The 22866-nt window shown below is 40.5% G+C and overlaps 2 protein-coding genes across 2 annotated transcripts; both read right to left on the bottom strand.

The window, feature by feature from the left end:
• Positions 1-2480: 2480 nt before the first annotated feature.
• On the bottom strand, positions 2481-9911 carry LOC146313992 (trace amine-associated receptor 1-like). The gene is made up of 2 exons (XM_084737037.1): positions 9733-9911; positions 2481-3294 (listed from the first exon to the last, which is right to left on the bottom strand). The coding sequence occupies exons 1-2, from the start codon at positions 9909-9911 to the stop codon at positions 2481-2483; spliced, it is 993 nt and encodes a 330-aa protein (XP_084593163.1).
• Positions 9912-15569: 5658 nt separating this feature from the next.
• Positions 15570-22186, bottom strand: LOC146313991 (trace amine-associated receptor 1-like). The gene is made up of 2 exons (XM_084737036.1): positions 22017-22186; positions 15570-16398 (listed from the first exon to the last, which is right to left on the bottom strand). The coding sequence occupies exons 1-2, from the start codon at positions 22184-22186 to the stop codon at positions 15570-15572; spliced, it is 999 nt and encodes a 332-aa protein (XP_084593162.1).
• Positions 22187-22866: the final 680 nt, after the last annotated feature.

The raw sequence follows: 22866 nt of genomic DNA, 5'->3' as shown, positions 1-22866 counted from the left end.
CAGTGAGTCAATCAAAAACTGTCAGTACTGGCAGAGTTTTGGATGGAGGAAAGAGAGGATCGCCCCATCAATTTGGTTAAGGAACAGCCATGTCTGTATGACACAAGGCCTTTTGGGTTCGAGGGGCATGTGAGGGTTTTTATTTGTGCTCTGAACAAAACTGCTGTCACCTCCAATTTGGTCAAGTGAGTTTTCAATTGAAAGGTCACAGAGCAGCCGGCATTTCCATGAGTACACATTCATTTACATGCTAACTACAGTATTGACAGAAAATGTGAATTTCGTTTCTTGTTTGTTAATCTTACCATTCCACAGATATGTTGGACGAGTCCCCACTTAAACATATAAGCTGTGGACATGGCACTGTTGTAAACTCAACAGAATTAAGAGGTTTTAACTCACTCTGTAAAAGCGCACTCATTTTGAAGATATATTAAAATACAAAAAGTACAAAAGTACCCGAGCACATATAGTCCTGATGACATCATCCTGATGAAATCATGCTATCTTGTACAGACAGACCAACGGCGCCACAGACTTTGCACTTCAACCAGCCTTTAGCCGGTCCAAGGTGCAAGTAGTTTTTACTCCAATGTGCCGAGCACAAAATAGCAAACCTGCCCTCATTTTGCCTCCATTGTCAGGCCTCACCTGTACAGACCAGGTACAAGGGTATTTGATATCTTGCAGATGGCAAGGTGGGAAAGATGGCAAAGATTACACATCCACCTGCACCACCAGTGCAACAGCTTTGTGCCGGGTGTAAGACAGGGCCTTAAGAGTGGCTGCTGTGAAACTGTAATGATAAAGAGAAAGTCCTGCAGAAATGTTTAGCTTTTCTGTCTTTCTCTGTGTCTGTGACAAGTAGACACCTCCCTGTGTGAATGTGTAAAAGTATCCAATTTGTATATCAACTGCATCACAACTGTTGCCAGGAAATGACTGTGAGCATGTAAAGGTGAGGGAGAAGAGTTTGGCCTTCCTCATATTGAGTGTTACACATCAAGTACAGACAGTAGAAGAAAGTTATTCAAGAACCTGAGAGAGACTGGAGACCAGCTGTACTGCAGCCTGTGCTCTGACCTTGTTGCTAAACATTCCCCTATTTTTAATAGTGATATTCAAATATTCTGTGTAAGCTGCAATGTAGACAATTTCTCTTCAGTCTCATGTGCTTCTTCCCCAGATGTGCATGGAGATTCTAGTTTGCAAGCAATAAATAATCATTTAGAATAAGAGACAAAGACAGATATTTAAATATTAATTATTATAGTATCTAATTACCCTTCATCTCACTGTAACTAAAGGGACTTGATGCCCCATCTAGTAGAGCCCTTGTTGTTTTAGTTCTTCTTGTATTGTCACATACTGATAGCTAACTAATAAACAAATGATGTACAGAGAATGAGTAAATGTGTGGTGGCAGTATGAACATGGAGCTCATCTAGGAACCCCTATAAAGATAATTCAGCCCTGCCTGAAACACATACACACACATAAAAGGTTTTGAGGTTAAAACCTCATCGATGGAAACATTGCCTCACAGAATTTTGCATTGCATTAAAATGTCTTCATTTAACAACTATGTTGTAATGTTGGTGCATTGATTGGTCACTGATTAAACCACGGCAGAGATGTAAAAGTCAGACTGAAGACTGATAATTGAGAATTCATAAACTGGTACACAGTCCTCACATTTAAAAACTCCTGCAATCTGAATCACTGCGAAACTGTTTCACAAATAAAAAGCTGAGTGTCCCCTCATCATGTTGTTAAGACACACACTGCAGTGTGGACAATATAAAAGGCCATGATCATCATGGGACATAAAAGTTGATATTCTCTCTGTTTAGTCTTGGATTCACAGCATCTTCAGAAGTGTTAAAGCAGAGACAGAATGAAAACTTATTAACTTGCACAAAAAAGTGATTCTACTGTAAAGGATGTTAAAGTGCACATCCATAAATTTGTTATCTGAGAAGAGACTAAAGTAATCCACCATTCTTTACTTTAGCTATTTTTGTGCTGTGGAAATTAAAAGTTATTATTCTTCATTATACTCCAGTGTTGTTGAAAACTCATACTTAATTCTGTTTCTATCTCCATCCAAAACAAATCATGAAGGCGATTATTGGAAACTCCTGTAGTAGAAAGACAATTTCAACAATACTTCATTCCTGAAATTTTATTCACAGAGAACTTCAGAGCTGTACTCCTGTATTCATTATACAGCATCTATGACTGAATACATACAGTAAGAAATGAGGAAAAACTATGAGATATGTGGATCCTGTGATTATTTACACACATTATCATTGAGATTATTGTATGTACTATTTACTATGTACTGCTATCTGTGTACTGAGTTGTACATACAGATACTTTATGCATAGTACAGTGACAAATTTTATATAAGCTGCAGTAGAAAGAGATGTAAATCTTCAGAGCCAAACTAGTGATGATTACCAGCAAGTCATGAGTCAAGAGAGCTTAGAATGAGTAAAATCACCTTGAAATATTTTCCCAGAAATGATCATTCTGAAAGCTGATCGAAACCAGCTGTAAAAGAAACCATAGATGAATGGATTGAGCATTGAATTGAACCATCCAAACCACCGAAACACTAAAAACATTCCAAATGGTATTTTGTAATTAGTGAAAGGTTCCAAGGCCCAACATAGAAAGAACGGAGTCCAACAGATCAGAAAAACTCCCATCACAATAGCCAGAGTTTTAGTCGCCTTTCTCTCCATCTTACTTTCAGACTTTGTGCTCTGACAGGTTGTGTTCTGGATGCTGCGTGCCTGTCTCTGTGCCACAATCAAAATCTTTAGGTAGATGACACACGTTATGATAGCTGGGAGGTAAAAACAAAATATATCTTGCAAACCTCTAATCAATTGGCCAAGAATAGATATAGTCCAGCTCACCAGGATCATGATCACAGTAACACGGACATTTATTTTAGTTCTGTACCTCAGAGGCTGACACACAGCATAATATCTGTCAACAGAAATAAAGCACAAGTTCCACACAGAAGATGAGCACAGACAGAGATCAACAGTACCTATTATCCTACAAGAGTTATATCCAACTGGTATCACGCCAAAAGGCAAAAGTAAAACCCCAACACACAGGTCAGCTACAGCGAGAGAGAGGATGAGGTAGTTTGTAGGAGTGTGGAGCTGTTTGAAGTAAATGATGGAGGTTATTACAAGAAGGTTGCCACATATTATAAGAAATGATAAAGAGCCAACAAAAATATATAAAAAATACTTTGTGGTGTTGACTGATCTAAGACAGAGAATTTTTCCCTCAAAAACATGATCAGACCTGTTGACAGAAAAGTTAGATTCCATGCATAAATGATTATTAATAGTGAAATAACATTTGCAATGACATGACCGAAATCACTAAAATTAATAGTATGTAGTTTCTGTAGAGAGAGATTTTCAGTTAATTTTAGTGCTCATTGTGTTTGACACTGCTGATCTTGTTTGTGTATCTGTACTGATGGGAGCTCTTGGTCTGAGCAGTACATTAGATAAGTTAGTCTTCGGGGCTCATTAGCATATGATGGTCATGGGAGTCTCTTAAAGGGCAACTCAAAGTAGTACAGTTTTATATTAGACTTCTGTGAATTCAGAGGAATCATCAACACAGGTTTAAATATTCTGACTTTTAAGTATAAAAGTGCTGGGTCATACCTAAATGCAACTCCATCCTCTTCTCTTCAATCTGTATACAAATAACACAACTTTCAAATTGTGTAAGTGCATAGGCCAAAGTAGAATGCATGCATGCAATACACCAAATCTTTCCATTAACTTGTGGGGAGAGATATCCATGGTCAAGTGATCTTCCATCTTGGTAACACAATTAAATGCTTACTTAACTTTGTGAAACAGATGCAGTTTGGAAACCAAAATACTTGGTAAGATAAAGTACAATAAACAAGTGAGAAATAAATTTCAGGTGGCACAGTGGTGCAGTGGTTGGCTGCCTCACAGCAACCAACCAACTAAATTACCCATTTGTGTGAATGTGAGAGTGAATGGCTGTCTGTCTCTATGTGTCAGCCCTGCGATGAACTGGTGACTTGTCCCAGGTGTACCCTGCCTCTTGCTCAATGTCCACTGGCATAGGTTCCAGCCCTCCACAACCCTTCAAGGATAAGTGCTTATGGACAATGAATGAATGAATGAATATGGGTGGATAGAAAATGTGATTAAAATTGATTGTGACTTTGGGGAGGAAGTGTAGAACTTGGACTTTAGCTTGGATGTATTTGTTCTTGGCTGTGTCTCTGTCCACAGGTGCATTGAATCCAGCAAACAAGGTTCCCCATGGCAGAGATGGAGGTGTTAAAGTAGGGAGATGGAAGCCATGTGGCATGCTGGAAGGAGGACAGCTCTGTGGACAGCAACGCTCCCAAACTTGGACAGCTGATGTGCGGACCCCCAGCTTGCTGTTCTGAATGTTAGGTGGATCACTGCCTGCCTACATCGCTTCTCACCTGGAAACCCTACTCACTATCCCCCATGGAAAGAGGGGTCTCCAGATGAAGTCTCAGGACAAGGACCTCACTCAGGTTACGTTGCGCATAAGGACAAGATGGCTTGTAGCAACAGCCCAGGTACAGTCCGAGAGAGGAGGGGCAGCAGAACTGTGTGGAGGAGAAGACCAAAAGGAACAGCAGAAGGACAACGATACAAGGCCTACCCCTTGCTACCCCCACTAAAAAAAAAAGAATAAGTAGAAATTTCCCCTTCCTGAATAACTTTATATGCATCACAGACATTTTGACACTCTACAGACCTTAGTGGGTGATCTGGTTAAGTTGAAGATTTTATTTGGACATTGGTATTTTAAGTAGCCCATTTTAACTGTTGTATTTTAACATTCTTTTTAGTCATTTTTTGTCATTAGTCAAAAAAGTGATGCATAAGTTTTGTATCTGATCAGAGACAAAAGTAATCCACCATTCTTTACTTGAGCTATGATTGTACTGTGAAAACTACAAGTTGTCTCTCATCATTAAAATCTACACAATATTGTGGACAATATGCCACTTGTTGTCAACTGATTTAAATGTTACAGCAGATGAAGGACTTTTTAGTTATTCTGGTCAGTGATCAAACTGTATTCTATTTCTTTTTGTTTTCATTTGAAGTTACAACAACTGATGAAGACACTGACTGCAAACTACTGTAAAACCAAGATCAGCATTCAATAATTCCTCAAGTTTTATTCACAGTGAACTTCAGAGCTGTACTCCTGCATTCATTATGCAGCATCTATGACTGAATACATACAGTAAGAAATGAGGAAAACTATGAGATAAGTGGATCCTGTGATTATTGATAGTCATTTACATTGAGATTATTGTATGTACTGTTTACTATGTACTGCTATCTGTGTACTGAGTTGTACATACAGATACTTTATACATAGTACAGTGGCAAATTTTATATGAGCTGCAGTAGAAAGAGATGTAAATCTTCAGAGACAAACTAGTGATGATTACTAAAACCAACTATAAGAGAAAACATAGATGAATGGATTGAACATTGAATTTGACCATCCAAGCCACATAAGTGCAAATTACACAGGCCAAATTACACACCACAGCCAGTGGCATAGATAATATCCTGGAAATGAGTCAGTCCTTTTTCTCTCTGTCAGTGAGAATTGGACACCTTCTGTGTAAAAGTATTCAATTTGTACAAGTGTATTAACTGCATGTCAACTGTTGCCAGGTCTGGACAGTGAACATGTAAAGGTCAGGGAGAAGAGTGTGGCCTTGTTCACAGCAAGTGAAGAGAAGTAGAGATAAGAGAGAACAGTTATGTTAAGAGATTCTCAGAGAGACTGGAGACCAGCTGTGCCGTAGACTATGTGCTCTGACCTTGCTGTTAAACCTGTACCTTTATAACAAAGAGTTATGTTCAAATGTTCAAGTATAAACTGCTATATACACAATTTTGCTTCAGTCTCATGTGCTTCTTCTCCAGATGTACATGGAGGTTCTTGTTTCCAGTAATAAATAATACTTTGGAATAAGAGACAAAGACAGATATTGTGTCTGAGTATTTTATTTCTCTTCATCTCACCATAACCAGACACATATGAACCTAAATCCAGCTGCAACATACTTACAGCTAAATATTACAGAAATTATGTACAGAGAATGGGTAGATGTGTGACAGCTGAGGACTGATAAAGCGCATATGCTGGAAATATTAATACACACACACAGACACGCACACACACACAAACAAAAAAAAAAAAAACTGCCTGTGTTGTTTTAGGAATTCAAATCAAATTGTCTCCCAATGGCAAGCCAAGTGTCCACTTCATGACTCAATGATGTTAAAAGACACAAACAGCAGTGTGGACAACATAAATGACTATGATCATCAAAGGCTGTGAAAGTGGACATTTTCTCTGTTTAGTCTTGGATTCACAGCATCTTCATAAGTGTCAAAGCAGAGAATAAGAATTTATTAACTTGCATAAAAAGTGGTTGTACTGTAGTGGATGTTTGAGTATATATTCATAAATGTATTATCTAAAGACACTGAACAGGGAAAGACAGAGACAAAAGTAACCCACATTCTTTCACTTCAGCTGTTTTTGGACCATAAGATAAAAAGGTTACCTTTCTTGTGTGAGTCTTCATAATGTTGTGGACAATGTGTAACTTACTGCCAAAATGATTTTTACTGTAAATAAACATGGTCTATTCATTATACTGTTTTATTTGATCTGAGCTGATTATTCACACTGATTAAACTTCCATCTATTCCTTAATTCTGTTTCCACCTGCAGCCAAAACAAATGTTGAAGACACTAAATGAAAACTACTGTGAGAGAAAGATGATTTCAACATTCATTCTGAAAGCTTTCTTCACAGAGACAAAAATTCAGAGCTGTACTCCTTCATTCATTATGATGCATCTATAACTGAATGCATACAGAAAATGAGACAAAAATGAGATATGTGTGTCCTGCATTTACTTTGACACGTTCACATTGTGATTACCAGACAAAGTGTTTACAATGCACCTCTATTTGTGCACTGAGTTGTACATGCAGATACTTCATATATAGTACAGTTGCAATTTTTATGTGTAACATGGATGAAAGAGATATAACTCTTCAGTGATGGTTACCATCTCAAATATTTCACCACCTCAAGTCATGAGTCAAGAGAGCTTAGAATGAGTAAAATCACCTTGAAATATTTTCCCAGAAATGATCATTCTGAAAGCTGATCGAAACCAGCTGTAAAAGAAACCATAGATGAATGGATTGAGTACTGAATTGAACCATCCAAACCACCTTAATGCAGAGCGCATAGCAAATGGTATTTTGTAAGAAATGAAAATTTCTAAGAAGAAACAAATAAAAAAAGGAGTCCAACAGATTAGAAAAACTCCCATCACAATAGCCAGAGTTTTGGTCGCCTTTCTCTCCATCTTACTTTCAGACTTTGTGCTCTGACAGGTTGTGTTCTGGATGCTGCATGCCTGTCTCTGTGCCACAATCAAAATCTTTAGGTAGATGGCACACATTATGATAGCTGGGAGGAAAAAACATAAAATATCTTGTAAACCTGTAATTGAGAGGCTAAAACCAGATATAATCCAGCTCAGCAGGATCATGATCACAGTAACACGGACATTTATTTTAGTTCTGTACCTCAGAGGCTGACACACAGCATAATATCTGTCAACAGAAATGAAGCACAAGTTCCACACAGAGGACGTGCACAAATAGAGATCAAATTGGTCTTGTACCAAACAAGAGCTCATTGTTGTCGGTATCAAGCCATAAGACAAAAGTAAAACCCCAACAAGCAGGTCAGCTACAGCAAGAGAGAGAATGAGGAAGTTTGTAGGAGTGTGGAGCTGTTTGAAGTAAATGATGGAGGTTATTACAAGAATGTTGCCACATATTATAAGAAATGATAAAGAGCCAACAATGATACATAATAAATAAGTGGTGGTGGTGGTAGTGACTGCTGTTGTGCTTAAGACAAAACAGGGACCTTTTTCCCAAAAACCATAGTCAGACTCATTGAAAAAAAAGTTGACAGAAAAGTCCATGCATAAATGATCATTAAAAGAGATGTCACATTTACAACATTATTATTAAACCAATAAAATGAATAGCTTCTTGTTTCCTGTGGAGAGATAAGAGTTAAGTTACTTTTAGTGCTCTGTGTGTTTCACACCATGCCGATTTTTTTTTTGTGCATCTGTACTGATGGGAGCTCTTGGTCTGTGTCCCTGAGCAGTATATTGGATCAGAGTTGTTATTCTGGACTCATTAGCATATCATGGTCAAGGGACACCACCTGCCACTTTGAAATTATCCAATTTTTCTCATGTGGTACATAATTTCTTCCCACTGACCTGTGTGGAGAGCTCAATAGTCAAATGACCTTCATCATCATGGTGACAAAAATTTGCAGTGGAAAGAGATGTAAATCTTCAGAGCCAAACTAGTGATGATTACCAGCAAGTCATGAGTCAAGAGAGCTTAGAATGAGTAAAATCACCTTGAAATATTTTCCCAGAAATGATCATTCTGAAAGCTGATCGAAACCAGCTGCAAAAAAAAAAAAGGACATGGTACACACCATACTCCTGCAGTACCATCTACAGTAATCCTCAAAGCACTTTGTTCTTGCACTTTAGACCAGCTAAACCCTGGCTGAAGCACAAAGTCTGTGGTCTTTGAGCACAAGATAGCACCCAGCGGGTTTCACCGAAACACACACGTCTCCACAATCACAGAACACCTTTCATTAATGTTAAACAGCCATGTGTGCATGTGTATGTATAAACTCAGTTATAAGGAAGAAGAAATATTTTTTTTGGATTATAAAGCCTAATAAAGCTAAACAGACCTGCACAGGACAGGATCACAGTTGTCCGGGCCGACCCGGAGAAAAAAAGGTATGCTGGTTGGATATATCCTTCTGTAATTTTGCGCATTTCAAACTTCAGAAACTCCTACTGACTGTTTCATAGCGGGTCAGAGAAGCGAGGATTGGAAGAGGAGATGCGGATTAGGTGGGAGAGGAGGAAAAGGAGGAGCACAGACAGCTGCATAACTGCTCCTCCACCTGGCTCAGGTGAAGCTAGACTGGATTGTTTTGCCTCTCCTCTCTACCGCACCATCTCTCTCCCCCACTCCTCAGCCAGCAGAGCTGCATAATAATGATGATGATGATTATCCATCCATCAATCTATCTATCTTCAACCCCTAATCCAAAACGTGGGGGTAACAGTTCCAGCAGGGGACCCCAGACATCCTGTTCCCTGGTTACATTAACCAACTCTGACTGGGGGATCCCAAGGTGTTCCCAGGCCAGGGTAGAGATATAATCCCTCCAGCTCGTCCGCGGTCTGCTCTGTGGCCTCCTCCCAGCTGGATGTGCCTGGAACACCGCCCTAGGGAGATGACAAGGTTGCATCCTTACAAGATGACAAACCACCTCAACTGGCTCCTTTCTAAGCAAAGGAACAGCAGCTCTACTCCAGCTTCCTCATGAATGATTGAGCTTCTCACCCTATCCCTGAGGGAGATGCCAGCCACCCTCCTTAGAAAACCCATGTCGGCCACTTGTATCCACGACCTTGTTCTTTCAGTCATGACCCACCCTTCATGACCGTAGGTGAGAAGAGGAATGAAGATTGACCACCTTCTAGCGAAGCTCACTTTTCGTCACAAGAGTGCAGTAAAGCGAACGCAATACCGCTCCTGCTGCACTGCATCTCATGGTCCATTGACCACTCATTCAAGGACAAGACCCCGAGATACTTGAACTCCCTCACTTGGGGTAAGGACTCATTCCCTACTCGGAGTAGACAATCCACCGGTTTCCTGCTGAGAACCATGGCTTGAGACGTAGAGGTGCTGATCCTCAACCCAGCTGCTTCACACTCGGATGTGAACTGATCCACTGAGCACATCGAACTGCACACCCTCCACCCCATGACTGCGCCTCAATATCCTATCCATGAAAGTCATGAACAGAATTGGTGATAAGACGCAGCCCTGACGGAGGCCAACCCCCACCAGAAAAGAGTCCAACTTGCTACTGAGGACCTGGACACAGCTTCTGCTTTGGGCATACAAAGATTGAGTGGCCCTAAGCAGTGACCCCCTCACCCCATACTCCTGCAGCACCTCCCACAATGTCTCCTGTGGAACCTGCTCATACGCCTTCTCCAAATCCACAAAACACATGTAGACTGAGTAGGCATAGTGCCAGGCCCCCAGCAGGATCCTTGCAAGTGTGAAAAGCTGGTCCATTGTTCCACGACTGGGGCGGAACCCTCATTCTTCCTTTCCCAGGGAGAGTAATGTGATGCCTCTATAATTGGCACCCATTTCAAAAAGGGGAACCACCATCCTGGTCTGCCACTCCTTAGACACTGACCCCACTGCCCCTCAACACCCAAGGCCATCAACATTTCCAGGCTGATCTCATCAAACCCTTGACTTTGCCACTACGGAGTGTTTGACTACCTCAGTGACTTCCTCCAGGGAAATTGACGCTGATCCCCCATCATCCTCCAGCTCTGCCTCTACCATAGAGGGTGGGTTAGTTTCATTTAGAAGTTCCTCAAATTACTCCTTCCACCGAATTTCCTCCTCATTTGAAGTCAATAGGGACCCATCCTTGCTGTATACAGCTTGGATGGTACCCCGTTTCCCTCTCCTAAAGTACCAAACCACCATCAACAGTGAGACAGTAGAGATGGTCAAAAACTTCAAGTACCTTGGTATCACCCTTGATAATGAACTCAGTGGCTGTGGAGGATGCAGCGTATGTTTTGGTTGTCGAGGAACATGATGTCATGATGCATCATGATGCATTCCATCCTCAATTTTCTATATTACTGCACGTCTACTTTTTCGATCAGTTAATACAAGCAGTCAGATAAATATGAACTCCCTTCTTTATTGTTCATAAAGTGCTTTAGAACATAACATAAAATCTTAAAATGAAATTGTAAAAAAAATATCTATAAATTGTATAGATCTGGCCTCAATATATTTGTATGAAATTGTTCCATTCTCAAAAACAAAATAATACTTCTGCAGTCTAGCTGCAGCTTCTAACAACTGTCTTCTGACACTGAAGGTCCTGAATGTGGCATACAAGAAAATATTTAAATTGAAGCTGCAACAATTAATTGATTATAAATCCATTATTAAATTAATCACCAACTGATTACTTCTGACATCAGTGTGGTTGCATCCTTCACTGGCTTTAATGCACTCAAAGTGTCCTCTGCATTTGACACATCTGTTTCATTGAGAGTACAGAGGTCTGACTGTCCCTTTCTCCCCTCTGAAGACAGCAAGGTGGCACAGATTGCAGATTGTTGTTCCACGAACCTCTCAACCATGTCGTATGCGCTGCTCCACCTTGTGGCAACATCAGTTACCAGCTTATGATTTTTCAGGCCCAGACATTTCTGTTTCACATTCAGGTAGTGGTTCGCTGTAGTGCTGCAGTGGAACAATGTAAATATCTGCTGGACTCTGCCCAGAAGCCTGGAGAGCGTGGGCTCTTGAAGTGCTCACTGGGATGCGAGATTCAACGTGTGAGTGAAGCATTTTAAATGAGGGAATTTTCCGACTTGAGCTGCAATAATCATATTGGACACGCTGACTGTCACCAGCACTGCATCTTTTTTCCTGATAGTTGCCATTCTTCCACGACATTTGACAATAGCTCTGCCAGATGTACACCTGTGTGAGACTCATAAACGGATCTCTTTTGCAGCACATACAACAAAACCTGCAAGTCCTTGCTAACATAATGTACCCTTACTGTTAAATAAAACTCTGTTGCTACAGAAGTCCAGGAATCACATGTTATGGCTAGCTTGGTGCATTGACACAATTCCCTGGGCTTTAGTTTTGTTGTAGAGTGCAGGTAGGACCTTTTCTGTAAAATGTCTACATAATGGGAGCTTGTACCGTGGCTCCAGTGTCTTCAACAGGTGGTGAAACCCGGGATTCTCCACAACCGTATGAGACTGTCGATCTTTAGCTAAGAAAGTTTCCAGAGACTGGGTGATTCTCTTCCCTTTCTCAGAGTCGGGCAGCAAAGTTGATAGCGTCTCATTAATTCTTGGCTGGACTGGGTCCGCTGTTTTCTTTACAGCACCAGCCGATAGCTTCTCAACATGAAAACGGCTAAGATGATTCCTCAAGTTGGTGGTATTTCCAAGGTATTTGATTTTTCTGTCAGAGACATGTGTCTTGTCCAGTTTGTGCTTCCCGGTAAGTTCACAAAATCAGAAATGTGCCCTGATGTCTGCTTTCAAAATACTGGGTGTGTTTTTTTTATCACTTGCACTTGATGTTAGCCTCCCTCTGCAATTTTGCGCTTGTCCTATTCTCCCACAATTCAATATGACGTTGCTAGGATGCTGGTTGCTACAGCGTTCATTGGGAACAGGAAATTATTTTGAATTTTATAACTTTATTATGGGCAGCACTGTGGTGCAGTGGTTAGCACTGCTGCCTCACAGCAAGAAGGTCCTGAGTTCGATCCCCGGCTTGCTGGGGCAGGGCCTTTCTGTGTGGTGTTTGCGTGTTCTCCCTGTGTCTGTGTGGGTTCTCTCCGGGTTCTCCGGCTTCCTCCCACAGTCCAAAGACATGCATGCTAGGTTAATTGGTGACTCTAAATTGCCCGTAGGTGTGAATGTGAGTGTGAGTGGTTGTCTGTCTATGTGTCAGCCCTGCGATGAACTGGCGACTTGTCCAGGGTGAACCCCGCCTCTCGCCCAATGTCAGCTGGGATAGACTCCAGCAACCCGCGACCCTTATGGAATAAGCGGTTACAGAAAATGAATGAAGGAATGAATGAACTTTATTATCCAGCCACTGTTGGAAAACTAAGAAGGAATGTCACTACGCTATAATTTATTATCTTCTGTCACTGCATCGATGCAAAAATCGTATACCCCCACTAAAAAAAGAATAAGGAGAAATTTCCCCCTCCTGAATAATTTTATATGCATCACAGACATTTTGGAACTCTTAAAAAGACCTTATTGGGCGATCTGGTTGAGTTGAAGATTTTATTTGGACATTGGTATTTCTGTTAGCCATTTTAAGTAGCCCATTTTAACTGTTGAATTTTAACACTTTTTTTAGTCAGTCTGTTTTATAAATTTGATTCTCTGTGAAACTCTCACTGTCCACTAATAAAGAATCAATAAGGCTGACACAAACTACAATGTATAAATGGTCATGGTCATCATGAGCTGGAAAATCAGATGATTTATCTGTTTACTCTTGGATTCACAGAATCTTTGTAAGTTCGAATGGACAGGCAGAATGAGAAATTATTAACCTGCACGAAAAAAGTGATGCATAAGTTCTGTATCTGATCAGAGACAAAAGTAATCCACCATTCTTTACTTGAGCTATGATTGTACTGTGAAAACTACAAGTTGTCTCTCATCATTAAAATCTACACAATATTATGGACAATATGCCACTTGTTGTCAGCTGATTTAAATGTTACAGCAGAGGAAGGACTTTTTAGTTATTCTGTTCATGACTGAGAGTGATCAAACTTTATTCTATTTCTTTTTGTTTTCATTTGAAGTCACAACAACTGATGAATCGGCATTCAATAATTCCTCAAGTTTTATTCACAGAGAACTTCAGAGCTGTACTCCTGCAATCATTATGCAGCATCTATGACTGAATACATACAGTAAGAAATGAGGAAAAATATGAGATATGTGGATCCTGTGATTATCGATAGTCATTTACATTGAGATTATTGTATGTACCGTTTACTGTGTACTGAGTTGTACATACAGATACTTAATGCATAGTACAGTGGCAAATTTTATATGAGCTGCAGTAGAAAGCGATCTTCAGAGCCAAACTAGTGATGATTACTGAAACCAGCTGTAAAAGAAAGCATAGATGAATGGGTTGAACATTGAATTTGACCATCCAAGCCACATAAGTGCAAATTACACAGGCCAAATTACACACCAGAGCCAGTGGCATAGATAATATCCTGGAAATGAGTCAGTCCTTTTTCTCTCTGTCAGTGAGAATTGGACACCTTATGTGTAAAAGTATTCAATTTGTACAAGTGTATTAACTGCATGTCAACTGTTGCCAGGTCTGGACAGTGAACATGTAAAGGTCGGGGAGAAGAGTGTGGCCTTGTTCACACCAAGTGAAGAGAAGTACAGGAAATAGAGAACAGTTATGTTAAGAGATTCTCAGAGAGACTGGAGACCAGCTGTGCCGTAGACTGTGTGCTCTGACCTTGCTGTTAAACCTGTACCTTTATAACAAAGAGTTATGTTCAATTGTATAAACTGCTATATACACAATTTTGCTTCAGTCTCATGTGCTTCTTCCCCAGATGTACATGGAGGTTCTTGTTACAAGTAATAAATCATTCTCTGAAATAAGAACAAAGACAGATGTTGTATCTGAGTATTTAATTTCTCTTCACCTCACCATAACCAGATGCACATGAACCTAAATCCAGCTGCAACATACTTACAGCTGTATAGAGAATGGGTAGATGTGTGACAGCTGAAGACTGATAAGGTAAAGCGAATATGCTGGAAATATTAATACACACACAGAGACACGCACACACACACAAACAAACAAAAAAAAACTGCCTGTGTTGTTTTAGGAATTCAAATCAAATTGTCTCCCAATGGCAAGCCAAGTGTCCACTTCATGACTCATTGATGTTAAGACACAAACAGCAGTGTGGACAACATAAATGACTATGATCATCATAGGCCATGAAAGTGGACATTTTCTCTGTTTAGTCTTGGATTCACAGCATCTTCATAAGTGTCAAAGCAGAGAATAAGAATTTATTAACTTGCATAAAAAGTGGTTGTACTGTAGTGGATTTTTGAGTATATATTCATAAATGTGTTATCTAAAGACACTGAACAGGGAAAGACAGAGACAAAAGTAACCCACATTCTTTCACTTCAGCTGTTTTGGACCATAAGATAAAAAGGTTACCTTTCTTGTGTGAGTCTTCATAATGTTGTGGACAATGTGTAACTTACTGCCAAAATGATTTTTACTGTAAATGAACAAGGTCTATTCATTATACTGTTTTATTTGATCTGAGCTGATTATTCACACTGATTAAACTTCCATCTATTTCTTAATTCTGTTTCCACCTGCAGCCAGAACAAATGTTGAAGACATTAAATGAAAACTACTGTGAGAGAAAGATCTTTTCTACATTAAGACAAAAATTCAGAGATGTACTCATCTGAATGCATGCACATACTGAATGCATACAGAAACTAAGTCAAAAATGAGATATGTGTATCCTGCATTTATTTTGACACATTGACATTGTGATTACCAGACAAAGTGTTTACAATACACCTCTATCTGTGCACTGAGTTGTACATGCAGATACTTTATGTATAGTACAGTTGATATAAGAAAGAACTCTTCAGTGCAAAACTAGTAATGGTTACCATCTCAAACATTTCAACACCTCAAGTCATGAGTCAAGAGAGCTTAGAATGAGTAAAATCACCTTGAAATATTTTCCCAGAAATGATCATTCTGAAAGCTGATCGAAACCAGCTGTAAAAGAAACCATAGATGAATGGATTGAGCATTGAATTTGACCATCCAAGACACCTAAATGCAGAACGCATAGCAAATGGTATTTTGTAAGAAATGAAAATTTCTAAGATCCAACAAATAAAGAAAGGAGTCCAACTGATCAGAAAAACTCCCATCACAATAGCCAGAGTTTTAGTCGCCTTTCTCTCCATCTTACTTTCAGACTTTGTTCTCTGACAGGTTGTGTTCTGGATGCTGCGTGCCTGTCTCTGTGCCACAATCAAAATCTTTAGGTAGATGGCACACATTATGATAGCTGGGAGAAAAAAACAAAAAACATCTTGTAAACCTACAATTGAGAGGCTAAGAGCAGATAGAGTCCAGCTCATCAGGATCATGATCACAGTAACACAGACATTTATTTTAGTTCTGTACCTCAGAGGCTGACACACAGCATAATATCTGTCAACAGAAATGAAGCACAAGTTCCACACAGAACATGCACACAGATAGAGATCAAATTGGTCTTGTACCCAACAAGAGCTCATTGTTGTCGGTATCACGCCATAAGACAAAAGTAAAACCCCAACAAGCAGGTCAGCTACTGCAAGAGAGAGGATGAAGAAGTTTGTAGGAGTGTGGAGCTGTTTGAAGTAAATGATGGAGGTTATTACAAGAATGTTGCCACATATGATAAGAAATGATAAAGAGCCAACAATGATACATAATAAAGAAGTGGTGGTGGTGGTGGTAGTGACTGCTGTTGTGCTTAATACAAAACAGAGACCTTTTTCCCAAAAATCATAGTCAGACTCATTGAAAAAAAAGTTGACAGAAAAGTCCATGCATAAATGATCATTAAAAGAGATGTCACATTTACAACATTATTATTAAACCAATAAAATGAATAGCTTCTTGTTTCCTGTGCAGAGATAAGAGTTAACTTACTTTTAGTGCTCTGTGTGTTTGACACCATGCTGATTTAGTTTGTACATCTGTACTGATGGGAGCTCTTGGTCTGTGTCCCTGAGCAGTATATTGGATCAGAGTTGTTATTCTGGACTCATTAGCATATCATGGTCAAGGGACACCACCTGCCACTTTGAAATTATCCAATTTTTCTCATGTGATACACCATTTCTTCCCATTGACCTGGGTGCAGAGCTCAATAGTGACAAAAATTTGCAGTAGAAGGAGATGTAAATCTTCAGAGCCAAACTATTGATGATGACTACCAAGTAATGAGTCAAATGAACTGAATGAATCATTCTGGAAGCTGATTGAAACCAGCAGAAAAAAAAGGATAGACAAAAGGATTGAGTATTGAACTTATCCATGCAAGACACCTAGATGCAAAAGCATTGAAAATAGTACTTTGAACTTCCTCAAAAATCAACAAAGAAAGAAAGGAGTCCAACAGATCAGAAAAACTCCCATCACAATAGCCAGAGTTTTAGTCGCCTTTCTCTCCATCTTACTTTCAGACTTTGTGCTCTGACAGGTTGTGTTCTGGATGCTGCGTGTCTGTCTCTGTGCCACAATCAAAATCTTTAGGTAGATTAAAGACATTATGATAGCTCAGAGGTAAAAAGCAAAAATATCTTGTCAACCTGTAATTTAGAAGCTAAGAGGAGACGTAGTCCAGCTCAGCAAGATCATGATCACAATAACAAAGAGATTTGTTTTAGTTCTGTACCTCAGAGGCTGACACACAGCATAATATCTGTCAATAGAAATACAGTTCCAAACAGAAGATGAGCACAGATAGAGATCAACAAGAGTTTATTGTATCTGGTATCACACCAAAAGGCAAAACTCCAACAAGTAGGTCTGGTACAGCAAGACAGATGATGAGGTAGTAGTGTGGGGCTGTTTCAACTCTTTACTTTTTGAAACAGTTGCTTTAAATGACTGTTTACTCTATTTTTAGTTGCAGTGAGACTATGCTTTTGGTAATGGTCAACCCATAGTAAATATTTGTTCAGTCCACCTTCTGAGCCAAGTACCCCACTAAGAAATAGCCACCTGCCCTCATACTGCCCTCATTGCTGTTTGCCTTATACAATTATTGTGGAATTGTTCATTGTTTGTAATGAAGGATTTTTTTGTACCTGCTTCAGTCATCTATTGGGGATCAAAAAGAGAGGTTAAGAAACAACAATGAAAAATGGGCCACTGTTGGTATTATCATTTCATAGGAGGTGACTTGATTGTTAACTGCAAGAAAGCACAATTTATTAATAACATTTTCATATCCAACATATTTTGACATACATAACAAATGCAAACTCAGCAACTCTTCTGGATAGCTGAACATTGTCTGTTTTGTCTTTGCTTCCATCAAACACCAATAACATGCCTTAAATGGAGACAATTAACAGGAGCTTGTTTTATGTAGAGAAAACATTTCTCTGTATGTTTCATACCATGCCAGTTGGCTTGTTCATCTGTTTTGATGGGAGGCCTTGGTCTCTGTGCCACTGAACCATGGCATTACACCTATTACTCAGGGCTCATTTACACAGGGTGACATTTACTTGAAGACAATATGATGAGTAAATCCTTGTGCATGTGCTGAATCTCCAGTGTACAATTTCAAATGTTAAATTAACCAGTAAAACCTCAAGTAATTAGCAGATAGAACCTGAACACAAACAACAACAAACTTTAAACAGAAAAACAATGAAACTTTTCCATCTGCTGCCAACTTCTATCTATCTACTGTCTGCACAATTTTCAAGAGTCTGAACTGAGCAAGGCAGGGTAAAGAAGGTAATCTAGAAGTCACCGTCCTCAGCAAGGCTTTCCAGCTCTTCCTATGGGGTCCTAAGGCATTCCCAAACCAGATGAGACAAATAATTTTTCCAGTGTGTTCTAGGTCTACCCTGTAATCTCTCACCAGATGGACATGTCCAGATAATGTTAATTTGCTCCTCTGATCACAAAGGAGTAGCAACTCAACTCCAAGGCTCTGCCAGATGTCTGTGATCCAAAACATACATCTATCCAAGGGTAAGCCCAACCACCCAACACAACTCATTTTGGCTGCTTGTATCTGGTACCTCAGTCTTTTGGTCACTACCCCAAGCTCATGAAAATAGGTGAGGATTGTCAAGAAGATCTAAGGATGAATCAAATCTTTGCCCTTTGGCCCTCTGGCTCAGCTACTTGTTAACCACAACAGTCCGATGCAACTTCTGCATTACAGTTGATGCTGCAGCAATCCTAGTCACGCGTAACACAAATAGAATTAGTGAATTGGTTAACTGATGACTTGCCAATAATAAAGACACAGTCCTCTCAGACAAGGACTTCACTCAAGTTACCTCACACATAAGGACAGGAGGACTTCTAGCAACAGTCATGGTGCACTATACTCCTGCAGTACCATCTACAGTAATCCCCAGAGCACTTTGTTCTTGGTTCTCCAAGTCCAGAAAAAAACAAAAAACAAAAAACACAGACTGGATGGCCAAACTTCCAAGACCAAGGGCCCTATCTTACAGCCGTTGCACCACTGGCGCAAGTGATTTTACTATCTTAGACCAGCACAAGTGCCATTTTTTCCATGTGTGTAAGATAGCAAATGCACTTGCGCCGGGTCTGTGCCGCTGAGGGCGGGAGGTCTAAATATGAAGGCAAAATGAAGGTGTGGCCTGGGGCATTTGCTGTCTTGTGCTTGGCACGTGGAGTAAAAACCGTTTGCACTTTAAACCAGCTAAACCCTGGCCAAAGCACAAAGTCTGTGGTCTTTGAGCACAAGATAGCACCCAACGGGTTTCGCCGAAACACACAGACGTCTTCACAATCACAAAACACCTTCATTCTCTTCCTCACACGGGAGTGTGGATTAGAAAAGTGTTATTTGAACATTTTCTATCAGCAATGAACTATAAATATTGAATTTAAAAGTGTGAGGGTGTGTCGTGCTTGGTTGTGGTGCACACACGTCTCCACAATCACAGAAAACCTTTCATTAATGTTAAACAGCCATGTGTGCATGTGTGTCTTTAAAGATGAACACAGTTATGAGGAAGAATAAATAATTGTTTTGATTATAAACCCTATTAAAGCTAAACAGACCTGCAAAGTGCGCACAGGACAGGATCACAGCTGTCAGGTTGTGTTTATCAGACGAGTCAGCATGAGGTATCTGTGCTTCTGTCAGAGCTGGTTGGATATATCCTGTAATTTTGCACACTTCAAACTTCATAAACTCCTTCTAATTGTTTCATAGCAGGTCAGAGATGAGGATTAGGTGGGAGAGGAGGAAAAGGAGGAGCACGGACAGCCACATAACTGCTCCTCCACCTGGCTCAGGTGGGCCAGTGGAGCCAGGCAGCTTTGCAGCTTGACTGGATCGTTTTGCTTCCTGTCTCTACCGCACCATCTATCTCCCCACTCCTCAGCCAGCAGAGCTACATAATTAATGATGATAATTATCTATCTATCAATCTATCAATCTATCTATCTATCTATCTATCTATCTATCAAGCCCTTATCCAAAATCGGGTCACGGGGGTAACAGTTCCAGCACGGAGGCCCAGACATCCTGTTCCCTGGCTACATGAACCAGCTCTGACTGGGGGATCCCGAGGTCCCATGCCAGGGTAGAGATATAATCCCATTACTGAATATCTTTGTGTTTTGCACATGAGACATTTGAGGACATCAACATGGTCTTTGGGAAACAGTACTCAACATTTTTCACCATTTTGTGACATTTTACAAACCAAATCTATGATTGATTAATTGAGAATGTAATTGACAGGTTAATCAATGATGGAAATTATTGTTAGCTGCAGCCCTAATTTAAATTTTAACATGAATTTCTAAACATTAAATTAAATTGTAAACCAGAATATATTATATGGGCCGGGCTACAACCTATATTATTTGTGTGAAAATGGTCAACCTCACAGAACAAATCATAAATCCTTCTGCAGTGCATTACAGGTGTGCTGTAACAAGTAATATACAAAATAAGGTTTCCAAATAGCAGCTCTAAGACAGAGCACGTCATCACTGTTAAAAAACAAAACAAACACTTCCGCAGTCCAGCTGCGGGTTCAAGCAATTTCTTCATCTTCTCCTGAATGTGTAAAACATCATGATCAGTCAGAACACAGCAGACAGGTCGTATTGAACTACTAGTTGAGACAGTGTATTGTACTTGTTCATAATATTAAAATGTTAAAACTGTAAACTGAAATATATAGTATAGGCCTAGACTAAATTTTATTGTGTGAAAATGGTCAGTCCTCAAAAAAAAAAAAAAGAAAATTCTGCAATGCTGTAATCTGAAAAAAAAAAAAAAGGTTTTCAAATAGCAGCACTGGACACAAGGCACTTTCTAAATGTGCCAAACATCACAAACATGACTCAAAGCTCAGCACTTAGGAATATTTAGCTTTAGGTTTGTCTGTAAGAACACTAGTTAATCCACATGTTCTGGTTTAAGAGCACTTCTTTCTGTGATCACATCTACTGCGGTGGAGAAAACTTGCTCTGCAGACATGTTTGTGCCTGGGATATACAAGTATCGCTTTGACAGCCGAGAGAGGAGGGGAAAAGTGATCTCGTGGACATGGGCTTTACAGTATCTTTCCATTTCTTCTTCAGCCCTGGCATAGGGGGTCTTGGGTTGTACTGCACCTTCAGTGTCAGTGAAAGACTGTCCCCAACTCAGGAGCAGCAAGGAGGAGGCCTTTCACTTTTTGGTAGCAGAGGGGCCGTCCTCCATGGGTTTGTCTTTTTTCAGAATTCCTGTTTCACGTGTAGTACTACCACCACATGTTTCCATGTGTCTGTATCCCTCTCTCTGTGTCTCTGTCTCGCTCTGTTCAGACTGTTCCCCTATATTAATATAGAATATAGAATTCTAAACAATAACTAATTAAAAAAAAGTCATAGTCACAGGAAAACAACCCTGTGAAATGTATCATTTTTCACCTGCGGTCTGTGTGACCACTGTGGCGGTTGGAGGTATAAATGCTCAGAAATCTTTTGTGTTTTATGTAAGTACTTTTTAGGCTTCAATAAAAACTTACAGAAATGAAGCTCAGCGTAAGTTCAATCAGGAAGACCTTCTATTACGCCACCTTCATTCATAACTTTCCTTTACTCCGTCTCTCTCCTCCTATTCCCTCTAATTAGCTGTTTGTGGGCGTTCACCTTCGTCTTTACTATCCAATCAGATTTTGCCACTGTCGCGATAGCCAGTCAATTTGCTGCTGCCAAATCTTTAAATCGCCTCTGTCTTTGCTCCATCAGTTGTCATTCAGTCAGTCGCGCGAGTTGGTAAAGGTGGTAGTTTTGTATGTGAGTATGTTTTTGCGCTTGCCAATAGCGACCCAGGGCTTTGGCTGTGATGGAATAGAATTGACTGGGGCTTTGGACTTTGCTCCGAGCTGGAGCCAGGGATCCTGTAGAAAGGCCACTGCAGCAGGATCAGCAGCCGTGCCCAGAGTGGCAACAGAGTGGAGCCAGTGGAAGGAGTAGCAGCAGCAGCAGCTGGCAGAGTGAATCCAGCGGGCGGAGTGGCGCCAGCAGCCATCTGAGGAAGGCCAAAAGGACCCAGCAGCTGGAGCAGCAGGGGCGTCAACCAGACACGGAGCAGTAGCCAGTGTGGATATCCTCTACTCCAGCTTAGTGATCTTTTTGTTGAAGTAGACACAGCTCTTGCAGCGGGATGGAGAGGTAAGTGGGGAAGGACAAGCTGCTGAGGCTGATGCATTCGTCCCCCAAGTCAGACACATCCCCTGCTACGTCACCAAGCTCCGCCAACAGGCCGGTTTCAGTTAGTGGTGCTGCAGTGTCAAGCACCCCAGTGAACACATTAAAATTGCCTTGTGCACATCCAGGCCATGAGCCAAGGGTGCAGGCCTGTTTGTTCATACAAAACATACAAAATATGAACAAAGTTAAAGAGATGAAACGGGAACAGAGCAGGGCTGTGTATACTCATGTGCCACCACAGGGGGAAGGCATAACCCCACTTGGTGCAGTAAGCGGGCCGGCCTGCTGCAGTGAGTATGAAGTGCGCCGTACTTGCGCAGCCCACTATGCCTGTCCGGCCTGGTGCTGCGGTGGAGCCACCCCTGGGCCGCTGTGAGATCCAGCCAAACAGTGGCATACATGTGGGGCATCAGATTGGGTAATGAAGTGTGTAGGCAGGGGTTACAGGCTCCAGTTTGTGTCCACTCCACCCTGATTCAACAGGATGTTGCAGTCACA

The sequence above is a fragment of the Lutjanus erythropterus genome, chromosome 15, assembly GCF_056507025.1.
Source record: "Lutjanus erythropterus isolate fLutEry1 chromosome 15, fLutEry1.hap2, whole genome shotgun sequence".
Taxonomy (NCBI): Eukaryota; Metazoa; Chordata; class Actinopteri; order Lutjaniformes; family Lutjanidae; genus Lutjanus; species Lutjanus erythropterus.
Note: the sequence above shows the minus strand (reverse complement) of the source record. Positions and strands in the feature narration are given on the sequence as shown.